Consider the following 18,971-nt stretch of genomic DNA (forward strand, 5'->3'; position numbering starts at 1 on the left):
CCCTTTGAATATTAAAGTGTTATTATCCGTGCTATTATTTCAAGAAGCTCAGTTTTTCTTATATCTGATGGTTATTTGTCTGCCACAAAAACACATAGAACTGTTGCACGAAATATCATTATATCTAATAACTGTCGCTAGCCCCCATCCCAGTCACGAAAGTAGCAAAAAACTATCTACAGACAATGTAGATACTGCTAAGGAGGATCCTTCCCCAGGCATGCAGAAAAATGTGACTTTGTAAGTTTATCTAAACAAAAGGGGGAAAAAAGAGAAAACAACCTGATGAGTGCTGAATATGACCAAGGATACAAGGGATATTGAGAACACTTTTGAGTTATTTAAAGGGGGGGGGGTTTGCAAAAAAACTTGCGTGCTCAAGGCCATAGAGGATCCTGGAGAAAACTGGGGAGTGGGATTTTTCCGAATAGTTCCCCTCCCATAACACCTCCCCCCCCTCTCATCTCACTTGATAACAACTTTGTTTACACCACCTTGTGGCCAACACATGACAAAAGAAATGTCTCTGCCTGTTTCAGATATACGTCCGCAGCACCGATTATGACCGCACCATAATGAGTGCTCAAGCTAACCTGATGGGGCTCTATCCAAGCTCAGACCCTGAGATTGCCTGGAAACCGGTTCCCATCCACACAGTGCCTGTTAGGTATGACAAGGTAAACGAGTAGGAAACTGTTGTGCTGAGTTCTTTGCTCTGTTTATGTAATGGTCTATGTTCTGTGCCACAGCATTTTGTGCCACATGACATAAGTATAGCCTAATGGATCAGCTCAGGAAGTGACTTCTTATAAGGGACAAACTTTTCCCACGTTGTTTTGTTGCCTTCATCAGTCTTTTGTTTGCTTGTGCTCTTTTCCCAATCATCCAATCCCAGCTCCACTGCCTTATTTTGTTTTATTAAGAAAATTAATTAATTATCATATGTAGGGTTGCCAAATCGATTTTGCCCGGGAGTGGGGGGCTCCCAACTGGCGTCAACCTTGTGCGCGCGCGCCGCGTCCGCGTCACCCGGAAGTGACGTCACACGCTGGGGGCGGGGCCACGCCATTTGAGGGGGAAGCTCTTTGTTTTCCCCTCAAATGGAGTGGGCCCGCCCCCAGCATCCGACGTCACTTCTGGGTGACGCGGACGTGGTGGTGGAAGAGCATCCCTGACAAGGGTTTGCCCAGCCACTGCTTCAAGACTGTCAAATGAGGGGGAGCTCACCACCTCCCCAGGCCGCTGACACCACTGTTTCACAAGTATTACCCTCGGCTGGCTTCCAAGTTGGCCACGCCAAGCAGGAACTCATTAGCATAATAGGCTACACCCAACAGCAGGAACTCGTTAGGATTGGCTACATTAGGGGTGTGTGGCCTAACATGCAAAGGAGTTCCTGCTACAAAAAAAGCCCTGGGTTTTGACCACAAACAAGGTAAACAGAATAAGAAGCAAAAGGTGGGCGTGGCTGGATCACCACACTTCTGGTAACATGGGTGTGTGGCCTAATATGCTAATGAGTTTCTGCTGTTGGGTGTGGCCTATTATGCTAATGAGTTCCTGCAGTCACATCATTTTGTACCCAAATCTTTAGTTTCTGTTTGACAAATGGCATCGGTTGGACTTCTGGTTTCTCAAATTCGGCCCGTCTTTCTTACTTGTACCCTACAGCTACTGAAGCCGCCAACACGGACCTGCCTACGATACCAACAGCTGATGGAGGAGACAGTTAATTTGCCCAGCTATCAGGCAAAGATGAAAGCTTCCCTGGTCTTTCTCATACCTGTCGTTTGCCCAGCCCCACTCTATTCCTCTGTTTTACTAGATCTGAGTCCTGTAGAACCTTAACGACCAACAAGATTTTAGGGGTATAAACTTTTAAGAGTGAAAGCTCCCTTCATCAGACACTCAAAAGCCTATGCCCCTTGGTATGATCTTGTTGATCTCTATGGTGCTACTGGACTTTAGCTGTCCTATTCCAGATCAACACAGCTCCACTCTGAATCTGTTTTACTAGAAGTCTTTGCTGATAGATTCAGGGCTTCTTTTCTGGGGGGATGTGCTGGAACATACGTAGTTGCAGAATCTCCTTGACATTTTAAAATGTTTAAAAGTTCATGAGTTTTTAGTCTACAGATTGAAAACATTTCCCTCTTGAGAGTTCCGGCACCTCTTTTTCCAAAAGGGAAAAGAAAAGAAAGCCCTGGTTAGATAGGAATTTTTTTCATCATACTTTGTAATTTGCTCGGTGATTGACTGAACTGTCCGTATCATATCTGTGTAATCTGCCTCGAGTCCCTGGGGAAAAGGCAGACTATAAATGAAGCTAATTAAAAATAACGAAAGCATCTCATTTGGACTAATGAACATATAAATTCTACGTTCACACTGTATTTACTTTTTAAATTTGATTCTTCAAAGAGTTACCCTCCGATGCATTTCTTCGTGGCTTCCATACAACACGGTCACATCATTTTGTACCCAAATCTTTCGTTTCTGTTTGACAAATGGCATCGGTTGGACTTCTGGTTTCTCAAACCAGTCTTTCCTACTTGTACCCTACAGCTACTGAAGCCGCCAACACGGACCTGCCTACGATACCAACAGCTGATGGAGGAGACAGTTAACTTGCCCAGCTATCAGGCAAAGATGAAAGCTTGGAAGGTACCAGAGAAGGGGGTTAAGAATAGGAGGAAAAGCAAAAAAAAGAAAAAAGAAAGAAAAAAGTTCTGAGGAAAAAGTTTCTCTCCTCCCATTTCACAGAAATGGAACCTGCTGAGCAAACATGAGGTAGTTGCTGATGAAAAACCATTTCCATGCGGTGGGGGCTTCCCACTGCAACCATAATATCTTTAATTAGCTCTGACGTAGTCTGGTGAAGTTGGGGAATACCCAACCCAGTGCTAAATCTCTCAGGGGGTTGGAGACTAGCATGGCTGCTTAGGACAGAACGCAGCTGATCTGTGAAGGAAGCCGCTTCGGAGGGCTCAGGCAGCTGTGTGGAAATTACTCAGCGGTAGAGCATGTGGTTGGCAAGCAGAAGGTCCTAGGTTCTAATACCCAGCAGCATCTCCAGTTAAAAGGATGAGCTAGTAGGTGATACAGGAAAGAACAAGAGTCCAGCAGCACCTTAAAGACTAACAAAATATGTGGCAGGGTGTGGGCTTTCGTGAGCCACTGTTCACTATATCTGAAGAAGTGAGTAGTGACTCACGAAAGCTCCTACCCTGCCACATAATTTGTTAGTCTTTAAGGTGCTGCGGTGGCTCAAGTGGTTAAGACGCTGAACTGCAGGCTGTGGAAGGTAGGTAGTTCAGCAGTTCGAGACCCGAGTTGCCGCATGATGGAGTGAGCTCCCATCTCTAGTTCCAGCTCCTGCTAACCTAGCAGTTCGAAAGCAAGAAATTGCAAGTAGATAAATAGGTACCACTTTGGTGGGAAGGTAACAGCGTTCCGTGCACCTTGGTGTTTAGTCATGCCGGCCACATGAGCATGGAAACGTCTTTGGACAGCGCTGGCTCTTCGGCTTTGAAACGGAGATGAGCACCGCAACCCTAGAGTCGGATTCGACTGGCTTTCGAGCAAGGGGAACCTTTACCTTTACCTTTAAGTGCTACTGGAGTCTTGCTCTTTTCTACTGCTACAGACAGACTAACATGGCTACCTATCTTGATCTGTCTCCACAGTAGGTCATGTGAAACTCCTCTGTCTGAGATTCTTGAGAACTGTCCTCAGTCAGAATAGCCCTGATAGACTGGGGAGTCTAATTAATTAATCATCGTATGGCATCGTGCGTGGAATAGCCAGGAGATCCCGGAAGGGATTGTTTGGCTGCCAAAGCTGGAGCTCTTTTTTGGCACCACTAGGTGGCAAGCTATGCTAATTTTTGGCCAAGAATGCTTTTCACCCAGCTAGCTTCAAGTGGGGAAGTCAGGAATTGAACCTGGTTTTCCATATTAGAGGCCGCCCTCTTAACCACCACAGCAAACTGGCTCTCACTGGAGACTCTGCCACAGTATAAGGGAACCCTGTGAGTGTTTTGTGCTGATCACCCATCAGTTTTGTGGAAGTTGTCAGCTGTAGTTCATTTGTAACATTTGGCTATAATGTGGGCAGAAGGCCAGGCTATAAGATTCTGAAGAGACCACCAAGATTGCCAACTGACTAGTTTTCCTTAGCATTAATGTTTTCCCCCCTCTGGACTGTTGTTGAGTGACACTGGAGGGGATTCTTTGATCTCACCCCAGAAGCAATCTGAGACCTTGTAGTCATGAGGGAAACAATAAACAAACAGCCTCTCTCCTACTTCCCACCACCTGAAGTGATTTGAGTTGTTGATCGTAAGGGAGAAGCTGGGGGTGGGATGTGTTGCAGCCGGGTTTACAAAAAGCCATATTGGTCTACGCAAAACCCAAATTTACCAGCGGGAATGCAAGGAAGCCCCGCGAAGGCCCTCCCTAGCCCCAGGCAGGCACGGGTGGGGAGAGGCAGGGAGGTAGCAACTTACCCTCCCTCTTCTCCTGCCTCCTCCTGGCTGAATGAGGGCCGGAAGCGGGGCGGCCGGAAGCAGGGGGCGGAGCTTCGTCATGTGCCCCGCCCCCGTACCTCACCCGGGGGAACTGCATTCCCCCCCGAAATGACCTCTGCCAGCTCTTAACCAGAGATTTCCAAGGAGGCTTTCATATAATAACTACAACTAAAACAGATTCAGGTGGGTAGCCGTGTTGGCCTGAAGCAGCAGAACAAAGTGAGTCCAGTAGCACCTTCAAGACCAACAAAGTTTTATTCAAGGTATAAACTTTCGGGTGCAAGCACACGTCTTCAGATACTGAAGAAGTGTGTGTGTGCACACAAAAGCTTATACCTTGAATAAAACTTTGTTGGTCTTGAAGGTGCTACTGGACTCAAACTTTGCTCTACAATTAAAACAATCAGTGAATAGGCAACAATAAAAACAGCAGCCCTAACAGCCCAAGACAAAACCAGCACACAGAAAGGAGGGAGAGGAGCCCTGCAGGGATCTTCAGCCAACATAAAAAGAGCCCTGATGGATCTGACGAAAGAGCCACAGTCCAGCATCCTGTTGCCCACACCGCTGAACCATACAGGCCCACAAGGAGGGGCACAGAGACCAAAGCCTTCGGTGACTGATAATCAGTGATATATTGCCTGTGGACATGGAAGTTCCATTTAGCCATTGTGGCTAAATGTCCTCCATGAACCTGACTACTTCCCTTTCAAAACCACCTAAGCTAGTGGTCATCACTGCAGCCTGCAGCAGCCAGTTCCAGATGTTAATTTTATGTTTGGTGTTGAGAAGTACTTTCGTTGGTTTGTCCTGAATCTTTGTTGTTCAGTCGCACAGTCGAGTCCGACTCTTCGCGACCCCATGGACCAGATCACGCCAAGCCCTCCTGTCTTCCGCCGTCCTCTGAAGTTTGCTCAACTTCATGTTCGTTGCATCTATGACACTGTCTAACCATCTCATCCTTTGCCGTCCCCGTCTTCTTTGAGCTTCAGACTTTCCCAGCATCAGGGTCTTCTCCAGTGTGTGCTCCCTTCTCATTTGGTGGCCAAAGTGTCCTGAATCTACTCCTGATCAATTTTGTTGGTTGACTCTTAATTCCTAGCATTTTGGGAGAAGGAAAAAAACAAAATGAACAAAAAGGCCAGGTGAATAGGAAAATGAATAATTTGGCACCTAAATCTAACAGGACTAGGCATTCAATGGGCAGTTCTGGGAAAAGGAGTTCCATAATCAAGGTGTCACCATAGAAAAGGCCCTGCTCCAGTAGCCACCCATGTCACCTCTGCAGATCAGGTTACTTCTCAGGCAGGTTCAAGTTCCCAGTCTAATTATTCAACTTTCTCTCCCTTGCAGGGCTTCATAACAGCGATGGCCAACTATACAGGCCTAAAACCTGAGCATCTAACCCTGAGGGGCCTTTGGAGGGTACACGATACCCTCTTTTGCCAGGTAGGGAGACTGTACCTCATTATGACTCCTCCCTCAGCAATAGAGGACCTTCAGTCACACCTTTCTTTCTCGTTCTTTGGAAGAAAACCCACAATCTGAGCTTGCCTAGCTGGGCCACGCCGCAGGTCCTGACCACACTTCAGGAGATGGAAGCATTCAATGTCGAAGCCCACGTGGGAATGCACGGCAGCCAAGGGAAGGCCCGATTTACTGGAGGTACTGAGGACAGATTCTCAAATAACTTTTGGAAAGCGGAAACGACCAGCGGATAAGATGTGATAACAGTGTCAAGTCAGTTTCATCGGGTGACTCTTCTATGCCACTCTGCTGCTGAGTTAAAAGCCACCTTTCTCCAACAAAAGAACCTCAGAGGAAGAACCTAACATGTGAATGCTCTGTTAGAATTGATCAGAAAACCTGATATGAAACAATTAGAACTCAGGCGTGATTCTGGGCTGCTCTCATGCTACAGGTGTTAGACTAGACTGGTAGGTCTAGCAAGATTCTGGCAGTCACTGGTTACCACTGTGCTTACCTTCTATTTATTTATGTTATGTATTTTTATTTTATTGATTTATTACATTAGGTTAGTACCCCGCTCTCTCTCGAGCGGGCTCAGGGCGGTTCACATCAAAGTCGTATAAAACACAAAATCCATTGAATAATTTAAAATACAGTTCTAAAGCCCAATAACCATATGGCACCATCATACAATTCTGGCCCCCCGATTTACATTAGCAATGGGGGAAGAAGGGTGGAAGCAGATTGTGAATCAAACGGTTCTTAAGAACTATTACAGTCCGCCTTTCTCCTTGAGACTCAAGGCGGATTGCATAATGTGAGCAATGTTCCCTCTAAGCTTGTGAGCAAAAATTCTACTTGGTGAGCAACTGGCATTAAAGTTGTGAGCGAGCGATTTGGCTATGGCATAAATTGGTTTGCTCTGGAGCCCTCCTTCCTGAGCTAAGACAAAAATGTGTGAGCCGTAGCCTAAAAAAATGTGAGCTAGCTCACACTAACTCAGCTTAGAGGGAACACTGAATGAGAGTTCAATCAGTAGGAAGAAGAGACATCTAATAAGCAATGTAATAGAACTAGGATTGCAGAGATCCGAAACAAGGCATAGGTATTAAATGTGACATGTTAAAGAATGCAAGTAACTGTACGGGTGGTGGGAAAGGACCATCAAGGTGCAGCCAACGTACGGTGACCCTGGAGGGTTTACAAGGCAAGAGATGAACAGAGCTGGCTTGCCGTCACCTGCCTCTGTGTAGGGACCCTGAACTTCCTCAGGGGTCTTCCATCCAAGTACTGGCCAGAGCCAGACTCAACCCTGCTTAGCTTCTGATGAGATTGGGCTAGCCTGGGCTATCCATTTGAGGACATAGTAGCACAGTGGTATATGTTCTGGCTTTGCAGAGAGAAATGTGCCAGGTTAGATTTCTTGAAATTCATGTGCTTTTCTCTTGTAATATATTTTAATATTCTAAAGGAAAAGTGGGGATACAGAAAAGAAATGTCATGTGCTTTTGACCACTGTTTACTACTCCCCTCCCCCAAGGACCGCATTTGAGCATGTAAACATGATGTCAGGCAGCTGAGGACGCACTCTATGCACAGGGCTGGTGCATGGCACTTTGTTGTCCCAAGCAGGCGTGCTGCCAGTTGGCTCCTGCTGTAGGAGCAAACTGAGGCTCTAGCAGGACCGTGGGGCTCGGCTTGGACCTTGCAGCACTAACCGTGCCATCAGGGCCTGGCTGAGACCCAGCAGCACAGGCACAGGAAGTCACCACACAACAGCCTGTGTGTGTGCACCTGTGACCTTTTCCGGCATCAATTCTGGCCAGCAGAAAGCCAAGCCCCAGCAGCCCTTGTGCCACCAGAGACCAAGCCTTGTTTGTGCATCTGACAAAATCCATGGCAGCTTGTGCCACAATAAAGGTTTTATCTTCAGTCCCCTTTTTGCTGTTATGGATGGATGTGTTGTTCGATAGCAACCCCCAAGTGACAGGAGCTGGTATTTGACATGCTGGAAAGAGTCTGAGATGTGGCTTCTGAAAGGCCAGGTCCTCCAAACTGGTTTCTCCTCCAGGCTTGCAGCAGTGCTGCCTGAAGTGACGCAGGACTTGCTGCACCACTCTTGCCCCTGCCTCTGGTTTACAGAGCTGGTGTTGCTGTGCTTCTTGATCTGCATTCCCCCTTTCTCTCTCTCTCTCTCTGCAGGGCTGCTCCTGGGTGCCATTCTGAGCAACTTCTCCAAGGTTGTGTGCAGAGATCTGCCCCTGAAGATGGTCATGTATTCTGCAGTAAGTCCTTTCCCAGCTGAATGTTTCAAAGGGCCAGATGCAAAGGCACAGAGAGTCAAGGCCAATGTTCCCTCTAAGCTGTGGGGTCTTGTGAGCAAAAATTCTTCTCTGTGAGCTCCTGGCATTAAAGTCGTGAGCGAGCGATTTGGCTGCTGCATGAATTAGTCTGCTCTGGAGTCCTCCTTCCTGAGCCAATGAGCCAAGACAAAAATGTGTGAGCCATGGGCTAAAAAACTGAGCTAGCTCACACTAACCCAGCTTAGAGGGAACCCTGGTCAAGGCTCTCTAAGGATTTATTTACATTTACACTCCACCTTTCTCCCTAATGGGGACCCAAAGGAGCTTACATAGTTCTCCTCTCTTCTGTTTTATCCTCACAACAAGCCTGTGAGGCAGGTTAGGGAGAGTGTGTGACTGACCCAGGGTCACCCAGCAAGCTTCCGTGGCAGAATGGAGACTCAAACACACACCTCCCCAATCCCACTCTAACCACTACACCACACTCACTGTATGTGCATCGTGCTTCCCAGTGCCTTGTTGTAAATCCCTTGTAATCCTTACAGAAACCCTGTAAGGTAGGAATGTAAGAAGAGTAGCCTTGTTAGCCTTTAACAGCAAAAATGGACAAGTCTTGTGCATCTCCAAGACATTAAATGAGTTTGCTTTCATGGACTAGAGATCACTGTTAGATGCATCTTCATATATGTGTACATGATATGCATTTGATGAAGAGAGCTCTGGCCCACAAAACCTTATGCCAGGATAAAAACTTGCTAGTCTTAAAGGTGGCATGAGACTCCTGTTCATGTTTCCTAAGATAGGTCAATATTATTACCCCCCACACACACTGCAGATAAGGGACTGAGCCTAAGGGAGAGTGACTCACCCAAGCTGGCATTTGAGCTGGGGGGTTACTTGATCCACAGATCTGTGACCTAGCTACTAAGGTCTCCCAGCTAAAGACAGGACCCTGAGAAACCTGAGCGCCTTCTCTGCACAGAGCTGTGTGAATGAGTTTTTCAGTGTTCTGAGAAGTCTGAGAACTGTTGTCTTCCCTCTGAAATACACCTATAAATGAAATGTGCAAATTCAAGATCCCGTTTACAGCATGAAATTAAAGGGGGGGGGGACAATGCCCCCCTCCAGGGTGCGAATGTTATCATCCAGTCTGTCATTGAATTAGAATACAATGCAGTTGACTGAACAGGATTTAGATGGGTGAACCTAGTATTTTAGGTAGGGAGAGGGTACCCTAGTGTATCACTGTATGTACACTCACGTTTTGATAAATTATTTCTGCTTCCCTGACCTGATTTAGCACGACAGCACCTTAATTGCCCTGCAAGGGGCACTGGGCATTTACAACGGTCACCCCCCACCATATGCTGCCTGCCACGGATTCGAGTTCTACCAAGAAAGCAATGAGTATGTCTACTTGATTACTTTTATTTAGAAATGTGGTGATTAGGTATGCCCTGTGAAGATTATCCCTGCAGCTACAAAGAAATAATAGTTGTAGACATTGCAGTGAGGACTTTGCTGGCACATTCAGAGAAGCCAGACATTGATACTGGCTGATGACTCAGTCTCCTGCCCTTAGCTTTCCCAGCATGTCTGGTTGACCTCTGTAATTGAATGCTGGATTATTATTATTATAATAATACTTCTTTCAATTTATTAATCGCTTTCCCCAGTGGGCTCAAAGCGATGTACAGTTACACATTTTAGACAGGGGACTAACAATGTTCATAGGCGATAGGGAAGACAACATGTATTCATTTAATTGCACACGCTGTCACTGCACGTGGCTTGGCTCAGTCATTTTCCGAGTATCTGAGGCACTGTGACCAGTGGCACTGAGACACATCTTCCACTGAGCCTTCCCATTGTCTCCTCTCGTTCCAGCTCATTCAGTGTGTCCATGTTCTATCGCAACGAAAGCAGCCAACAACCCCACACATTAACCTTACCTGGCTGCCCCACACCTTGCCCCCTGCCGCTCTTCATTCACCTTACACGTAGGGTTGTGCCTCAGGACTGGGATGCTGAATGTCAAAACCCCCAAGCAGGGACAGGTAAGGACAGAGACTGCATTTCCCCCCAGCCTCATTCTCTCCCCGTTTTCCCCCCTTGGGGCAGAGGAGTCAGGCAAAATCCACTTACACCCATTCCCTCATTTCTGTTTGCAGGACGCACCATCACTGCTTTGGCTGTCCTAGTAGGTCTGCTGAGCGTGGCATTAGTCGGCGTGTGCGTCTTGTACTGGAGGAGGTGAGAAGACGGACCAACGGCAACAAGGGAAGCCCCATACCACAATAAAGACAGCCACCTTTGTTTTTTGTGGGAAGTGTGGCTTTGTCGTGGCCTACTAGGTCCCAGTGCAAGGGATGCTGGGAGAAAACAGCAGCGGCTCATAGTCAAGGAGCCAGCTCCTTTATGCTGCAGGAGGAGAGATTGGTATAGGTTTTCTCTCTTCCCCCCTTTCCACCAAGGAGCTCTTCACTGAACACACAGGTTTCCCTTCCTCCACTTTCTTCTCGCTGGGGAGGCTGAGAGAACATGACCAGCCCAAGGTCACTTGCCCAAAAAGCAATGTTTTCCCAGTCCTACTCAATCACGAACTACTTCCTCTACGGACTGTAAGGAGAATGAAAATAAGATATCTGCCGTTGCATGCCCACCCTATCTGTGAGGTCCCCGTGTGTGCACAGTTCACTCTCCTGCACCACAAAATTTCCCCAGTGAGCCAATGGAGGGAGTTCAGAGCTGCACTGTGTGGACCTTTGGGCCTGCGACACCAAGATAATCCTTTGGAATGAAGGCTCTACATGATCCTTTTCAATGTCTGACACTCCCATACACTGAACTTCCCCCCACTAGCAGGGATATCTGAATTTAGTCCTTAATTATGATGGCAGTCCTTGGAATTGGGGGGGGGGAGAGAGAGAGACTGGCAGGCATTCCAGGCAGAGTGAAACACAGTATGAAGCAGTATAATTGCCAAACATGATTTATGGTGTCAGGTTATCCTACTTGAACTCACCGTCACTCCCCGCTTCTACTACTTGCCTCTCTGATTTTATCCCTCTAGCCACCTAGTTCTTCCCCTCCCCTCCCCCCCAATCTGAATTTTACTAAGAGAACAAAGCAGCATGTATTAAGAAAAAGAAACAGACAATCATGTATTGACTTCCAACTGCTTTTAGAATTTTATTTGTCATACAGCACATACAACAATCCCTGCCCAAAGAGATTAACTGGTATCAGAAAGTGCAAAACTAGATTTGTTGGGAATCCACTTGAAAAACTCTTGGACTTCTGCATGGCCAGCCCCATCACTGGTGTGTGTGACCGCAGCCAGTGTTAGCTCCAGGGCATCTGTATACTCCAAACAGGCAGCCTAACATCTCACTGTCTTTTCCCAGATATCCATGCTGCTACCATGGGTTAAATCTGGCCAACAGGCTGCCAAGGCCCCAGCACCTCCCCTCAGTTAAAATTCTATCTCTAAACCCAAATTGTGTAATACATTCTTTAGGACCAGCCAAAATAACCTACATGCTTTCTCAAGTTTTCTAGAACTTAAAAAGGGGGGGGGTTGGGGGGGGAGAAGAAAATGTACCATTCAGGCCCCTTAACACTTTTTATTTGCATCCTGTATAGAATGCATTTGAGTCAAGTGGTGCCGGGTGGAGCTAGTATCAGGTTGCACCTTTAGGATTCGGGGAAGGGGTAATGGCAGCCTCCACCTGCAAAAATGTCTCTCCAACACCACACAGAACAAGGTAGTCAATGGCTATCAGCTGGATGCAGCCATTGCTTCTTCAGCCCAGAAGGCCAAAGGTCCACTCTGACACCTGCACCAACCTCTTTATCTATTCTGTTCTATGCACAAAGCAGACAAGAGGCCTTAAGATCAGATCTTAGCTCCTCCCGTCTGCCATTTTATTGGAGACCCCTGGGGTTGCACCAGGGACCTGCATGCAGAACAGGCACTGTGCCACTAACACGACCTCTCCCAACAGAGTTCCAACCCCACACACACCAACATGGCACAGAATGCTTGCAGCAGACTTCATTCAGTCTCTTGTTGCCCACCTTCCCCTTGATCCCAAGCTGCCCCTTATACCTGCAGGCTCTCAGACATGGATCAGTTTGCATCTTTCTACTTAGGAACACCACCAAAAAGCCTGGATTCGGAAGACTCCATAACCAACCTGCAAAAGGGGGAGGAAAGCAAACTAGTTAGCAAAGTAGAGTTCCCTACAATTTGGGGACCTGTCTCACCAGCAGTATTAGGTTGTTACCAATTCCCTGCCCACATTTTTACCCTGATCACATTTTTCCATTTCATGCATCTGTTTGTTCTCAAACCACAGCTCTCCTTTCTACAAGTGATCTCTGGTTGCCACCCTTGAGGTCAGGCTCTAGAAAACGGGAAAGAATTACAGAAGACTGGGCATCTGTTCAAATTTTATTTGCTCTTGCAAAGCATATTCTGCTTTCTCCCATATATCTATCCCACCACAGCAATCATGCTGTTTAACAACTTACAGCTACTCTGTAGGGCTAGATACATGCCACACACTAAGAAGCAACGTACTAATGCTGTTTTTTAAACAGCAAAACAGTGGAGGAGAGACTTAACCCTTCCCTGCTCTTTTCCATTCAGAATTTCCCGTCCCCCCCACACTGTTTTTTGCTGACGTTTACAAGAAGAATGTCAAAGAAGAATTCCACAGCCATGAGGGACAGAGTTGCATCGCTTCCTACAGTTTCTCCACTCTAAATTCTCACTTCCTGTAGTTTTGGTTTTTAAACAGGCATTTGAGCAATTGTTTGTTCCCCATTTCCAAGTGGTGACAATTCAGGTATTTGCCCAGAGACTTGCCACCAACCGAATGGCAAAGACTGCTTTATGGCGTCTCCATATTTATCCATTCCCTTTAAGACGGAAGACTCAGAGCTTGGGATCCATGGCTGTAGCCCTCCCACTTCAACATGCCAGGCATGTGATCGTGACATCGTAAGCTCTGTCAGATTCAGAACCCCCTCAGTCTCCTGGGGTGTCAAGTCCCCAGGAGGCACACATGACTTCACGGTGCTCAGAGCCCAGTGCTGACATCATTGGGGGTCTTCTTTCTCCACTTTGGGCTTTGCTGTCTTGCTACTCCAGCATCTTTCTTCCACATCTCTCCTGCGGTCACGCCCCAAAAAACACCAGCCAACCCTTCTTACCTTATTCCAACAGTGAATGCCCCTGAAGGCAGCCGTATTCACACGATGTTGCAGTCTTCATCCTGGGGCTAATGTTGGGCCCGTGCGCAAAACGACTGACACCATCTACCAAGAAAAAGCAACCATAGTTAGCAACTAGACGTTTATAGGAATTCGCTATCTATTTAATCCCTCACTGTGCCAGTAACACTCTTGAATAGGCTGGAGAAAGGAGGAAGAGAAAGATGGTGTTCTTTACTTCCAAAACTGTCTTGGCTCCCCCCTGCCCCACCTTGGGATATGCACTTTGGACTTGCCCACACAAAACATCATCTTCTTTCTTAAACACACACACATGGTTCTGTATGAAACCAGTTATACCCATTAGAATTCCCTCTAAGGACCAGAAATTGAATTATAGGGAAAGGTAAAGGACTCTTGACTGAATCAAGGCCAATAATTCCCACACTGGTAAGGAAGCACTGAAACAAGGGGAAAGAGGCGGAAACCTGGCATAAGCAGGGATTCTCCTCAGTCCCCCAAAATGTCTAGGACACCTGGGGGAGCACAGTCATCGCCATAGCAATCCGAGCCCAGTGCTAACATCATCGGAGGAACCCTGTTGTCACCTATAAGGTGCCATCAACATCTCTTATTGACAGTAGTCTCTGAAAGGAAGCAACAAGCCGTTGAGGGAAGGCCGATGTGGGAAGCTTTCTACTTAGGGTGCTGGGCCAGGCCTCTGTCTTGGTCCAGCCGTCGCCCTTTGGGAACTGTTAGCATGCGACTGGACCACAAAACCAAAGCATACGCAACACATACGGCTGTACCTCAAAGGGGAAGGCTGAACAGCCTTTTAGATAACTTACCCAACTACTGATTTTTCTGTAGAAAGCGTCCTAATAAACTTCCCGGGGACCCCACACCTCCCTGGAGCACAACCCGAAGATGCACCCCCTCCCAGGTAATGCTTACCCAGTACAGTAAGATTACAAAATGGCCGGCAGCCTCCAGTTCATGCTTCATGGCTTGAAGAGAAGTGGGTGAAAAGAAAGGCTCCTGCAGGAAAGACAGGGATGTGTAACTATTCACATGTGCTGGGAGCCCCCATCTCCTCTCCCAGGCATTACTTCCCCTTTGCTCCTTCTACACATGAAATTCTGCTCTTAAGCGCCCTTCTTCATTCCTACATAACAGCATACACTACCTTCTCCCCACACTCACAGCCCCACCTCTCAGTTCATTTATTTACAGTCAATGACCAGAAATACAACAGAATAGCGTACTTTTTAGCTATATCTAAATAGGTTTTAATCCTGTCGTATTTCTGAAGATGGTCATTGACCGTAAATAAACTGAACCTCCCAGTTTTTCAAGGGAATCACCTCGCTGAAGCCCTCACAACTCCCCTTTACCAATGCCTCTCTTTCCCCCACCTACTCAATCCCAGCGCCACTACCACCTTGGGGGATTTAGCTTTAGCACCTCTGCGCTCTCTCCTCTCCTGCTGGCTTTTGTCTCTCCCCGCCACGATTACATCAGCGACTTCTTAATCCGCCTCTCTCTCCCTTCACTCCTAAAGAGTCCCGATCTCGGCCCCATACAGTCCTCCCTTCAATCCCCATCGCCCATTGCAATCCTCCTGCCATTTTGGACGTCTAGTCGTGCAAGATAAACAGAAATCCCAAAAGTTCCGCTTTCCATTTTGAGAGCTAGGATGAGCTTCACCAGTTGGATTTCATAGTGAAATCAACTTGTAAGGGGATGACTGTGACTGCTATCGGCACTAGGGGCGGGGACAAAGAAAACGTAGTCCCCCCACAACACCCTTTCCGCACCCCGCGCACTCACCACCTTCCCGGCGCCATTGAAAAAGGAACAAAACCTTCCCACGTGGCCTTTTTATACTTCTCCCTCCCACCCCTTTCCGGATGGAACGCTCTCGCCTCGTTGTTTTGCGCATGCGCCCAATTGAAGCATGGGCACGGCGATCCTTCCGTCTGCCTGGCAATGGGGGTGTCGCGTTGCGCTGCTGCACATGCGTAAAGGGAGGGACGGGTGCCGGAGGTGGAGACGAGCGGGTGGGTGGCCGTTCGTCTCTCCCCTCCTTACCCTCCACGCATCTCCTTGTTCGGGTTTATTCAGTCCAGGAATCTAATTCTTATGAAGTTATTTGGAATGGCAGGAATAAGATCTGGCTCACACATGTAGGGTAATGAGGGTGCCGCTAAAGTATTGTAGCCTTTAATAAATCTATTATTGCATGTCCAGGGAGGTTGAAGTGTTCTCCTGGTGGTTTCTCAGTGATTCCATTTCCCAATCCAAAACATGTGGTCTCATACTGCAGGCCTCCAGGTGGAGGTGGGGGGGCTTCCGAAGACCACCTGGGGAGTTCGTAGCAGAAACAAGGTTTAAAACAGGGACCGTTTGGGTTATAAATCTACACCGAATTGAGATTCATGGGGTTTACTGAGAAGGAACTGTGTCCGCGACGGACAATTGCAGCTTTGGCTGCTATTGGTTCTCAGGGAACCGAACCGTTCACTATGGCAAGCCTTTTGGTGTATAAAATAGCGGGAAACCTACAAGTAGAATCTCATGCCTGACGTTAGCAGGTGCGTTTCAGTGTGTGGCCTCACTGCATACATTAGTACAACAATTCTCTTTTTGTTAGGGGAGCACTTTACTAGGGCCAGCTGCCCATTACGATGTACTTCACAATCTGCTCTTTGTTTAGAGCAGTTTGAGAGGAAACATTAGTATTCCCATTTTGCAGACTGGGAATGTATAAACAGTGATTTGCCCCCGGGCCACTCAAGAAGGCTGTAGCAGAGGGGTCCAGACTAAGCTTAAACATCTATCTACTGGACCAGATTTTGACTTTGTTTTATCCCAGCCCTGTGCGTCAGATCACAAAGGTCCTTAACCCACCTTTGGTGCCCTGGCTTCTCACTCCCTGACCCACATCGTCGCACAAGGAGGCTGCAGTGGCTTGTGGTTCCTGTTTGCTTACCTGCTGTTCTTATTACCTTTTTTAAAAATCACAGAATAATAGAAATCCCATCCTTCCTCCTAGGAATTCCGAATGGCAAACACTGTGTTCTCCGCTTCTCCATTTTATCCCCACAACAACTCTGTGCGGCTTGTTAGACTGAAAGCAATGCATTCCAGGTTGGCCGGTGAGCTTCACTGCTGCGTGAGGGTCCGATCCCAAGCCTCCCTGCCTCTAGTCTAACACTCTGACTGCTACTCCCTACTTGGCAGTTCAGCTAGGGCCTAAGTACGTGTTGCATTTTCCTTGCATCCTCTCAGAGCTTTGGTGATCACGCATATGCTGGGATTTCAGTGCCCAGAACTCAATTCCCAGGGGGTTGATTCAGGTTGAGACAGGGGTACATGGGTAGAGGGGGCTTAAACCTTCCCCTCCATGTCTACTCCCGTGAACACTTAAAGCTGCCTCATACTGAATCAGACCATTGGCCCATGTTGTCTACTCAGACAGGCAGTGGCTCTCCAGGGTCTCACACAGGTCTTTCACCTACTACCTGCAGGGCCGGCTCTCTCACTAGGCCAGCTAGTCTCTGGTCTAGGGCGGAGCTCCGAACAGGGCGCCAACTGCCCTGCCGCCCTTCCCCCCGTCAAAAGCCCCCACCCTGCCCAAAGCCGCTGCTACTAAAATTCATCTTGCGGCGGCAGTGGGCATGCTGTGCTGTGCCGCCATGCGCCTGTCCATAGGGCACTCCTGCCCGCCCCAACTTACGCACAGTGCGCCCATTGGTCCCCATTGTTGATTCACCACAGCACTATGACCGCACCCGGCCTCCGTTGGGCTCGGGGCGGGCGGGGCACAGATAGCCCCCCCCCTTCCAGGGCTGAGCTCCCTCCGGGGTGGGCGGAGTGGAGAAGAGGCGAGCCTCCCCCGCCTGCAGCTGCCGCCTTTCCAGGGATGGACTGTGGCGGCGACAGTAAGCCAGAGGCACTCTGTGCATGCTCTCGGCCCCTGGGACCAAAGCTCCCTTGAAGCTGTGGCGTCTCATGAGCAAAAATCCTACTTTGTGAGCTGCGGGCATTAAAGTTCTGAGCGGGCGATTTGGCTGCTGCATGAATTAGTTTGCTCTGGAGCCACATCCTTCCTGAGCTGAAGCGTCCCTCCCCCCTCCTCCCCTCCTTCGGTGGCGGCGGCAGCGGGGGGGAGGCGGTGGTGGCAAAAGGATGGCTGGGGAGGCAGGCGAGGTTCTCCTGCGTGGTGGCGCCTGGTCGCCTGCCGGAGGAAGCCTCCCCCCCCCCACAAGGAAGGTTGCTGGTTTTGGGTGGCGCTGCAATTCGCACACGACCCCCATGCGCTGCCCCGCTCCCCCCCCCGCCAGTAAAGGAAGAAGCCGGGAGAGGCCCGCGTGGGCATCTGCACGCCAAGCCAGGGGTTCGCAGCTTGGAGCGTAGAGGGGGCGGTCCTGAGGAGGAGGGCTTCCGTCTCTCCAGGCCCTGCCTGGAGGTTGGCAACCCCATAATTGGGTGCGCACTGAGGGTGCCAGAAGGTAGCCCCACCTAGGGCGCAAAAAACCCTCGGGCCAGCCCTGCTTCCAGCTGGTCAGGCCACATGGTCCCCAGAAATCAGCTGAAGCCCTTTAAATCGGGCAGGAGGGGAGGGAGAGGGGTAGCCAGGCAGGTAGTTGCTCTTGGGGGTGGGGCTTGGGGTCAGGGCTTCCCCACCAGCCAGCTGGCCAGGGGCAGATTGAAGCCCCCTGACGCAGGGGAACCCCTCGCCTGGACTTGGAGGCTGGCAACCCTAGCAGGGGCTGGAGTGAGGAGTGGAAATCTAGCAAAATATCCCCATCTCCCTCATGTGCAGCTGGAAAACGTACTGTGCTGCCCTTCCTCAGCCACTCAGAGGAGCCTCAGCCAATGGAAGGAGGTGATTTTGCCTGATTCTCCGTCCTCACTGCTGCTCCCTAGGGATGCTCACCTCTTGGTGGGACCTGGGGATCCCCTGGAATTACAGCTCACCTCCAGACAACAGAGATAAGTTCCCCTGAAGAAAATGGGTGCTTTGGAGAGTGGATACGATGGTATTGTGCCCACTGAGGTCCTTGTCTTCCCCAGGCTCCATCCTAGGTCTGCCAATCTCCAGGTGGCACCTGGAGATCTCCCACTATTGCAATGGATCTCTAGATGATCAAGATCAGTCCCTCTGGAGAAAATGGCTGCTTTGGAGGTTGGACTATGGCATTATAGCCTGCTGAGGTCCCTCCCCTCCCTAAACCCCACCCTCCCCAAGCTGCACCCCAGAAATCTCCAGGTATTTCCCAATTCAGAGCTGGCAATCCTACTCCATCCCCCAATCTTCAGGAATTTCCTAACCTGGATCTGGCAGCCTGCCCTCACCACCCACCAATGGGCAGGGGGGACCTGGAAACCCTATTCCCATGCTATCGTGCATTTTGTTGACAGGGTTCTCCCCAGTGTTTGGGGGG

At 48.9% G+C, this 18,971-nt stretch overlaps 1 protein-coding gene and 1 long non-coding RNA gene across 2 annotated transcripts; one reads left to right on the forward strand and one right to left on the reverse strand.

Moving 5' to 3' along the window:
* Window positions 1-539: 539 nt before the first annotated feature.
* ACPT (acid phosphatase, testicular) lies at window positions 540-10,558 on the forward strand (the record flags this gene model as incomplete). Its single annotated transcript, XM_015418518.1, has 8 exons — window positions 540-677; window positions 2,566-2,664; window positions 5,882-5,977; window positions 6,061-6,193; window positions 8,201-8,283; window positions 9,602-9,708; window positions 10,189-10,358; window positions 10,473-10,558. Coding segments are annotated over 8 exons (912 nt in total), but the record flags the coding sequence as incomplete, so codon positions are not given.
* A 969-nt stretch (window positions 10,559-11,527) lies between these two features.
* On the reverse strand, window positions 11,528-15,419 carry LOC107116612. Its single transcript, XR_001482711.1, has 4 exons — window positions 15,352-15,419; window positions 14,476-14,559; window positions 13,522-13,626; window positions 11,528-12,500 (listed from the first exon to the last, which is right to left on the reverse strand). It is a non-coding gene; the product is annotated as an uncharacterized LOC107116612 (long non-coding RNA).
* Window positions 15,420-18,971: the final 3,552 nt, after the last annotated feature.

The sequence above is a fragment of the Gekko japonicus genome, unplaced genomic scaffold (genome assembly GCF_001447785.1).
Source record: "Gekko japonicus isolate JY-2015 unplaced genomic scaffold, Gekko_japonicus_V1.1 scaffold299, whole genome shotgun sequence".
Classification (NCBI taxonomy): Eukaryota; Metazoa; Chordata; class Lepidosauria; order Squamata; family Gekkonidae; genus Gekko; species Gekko japonicus.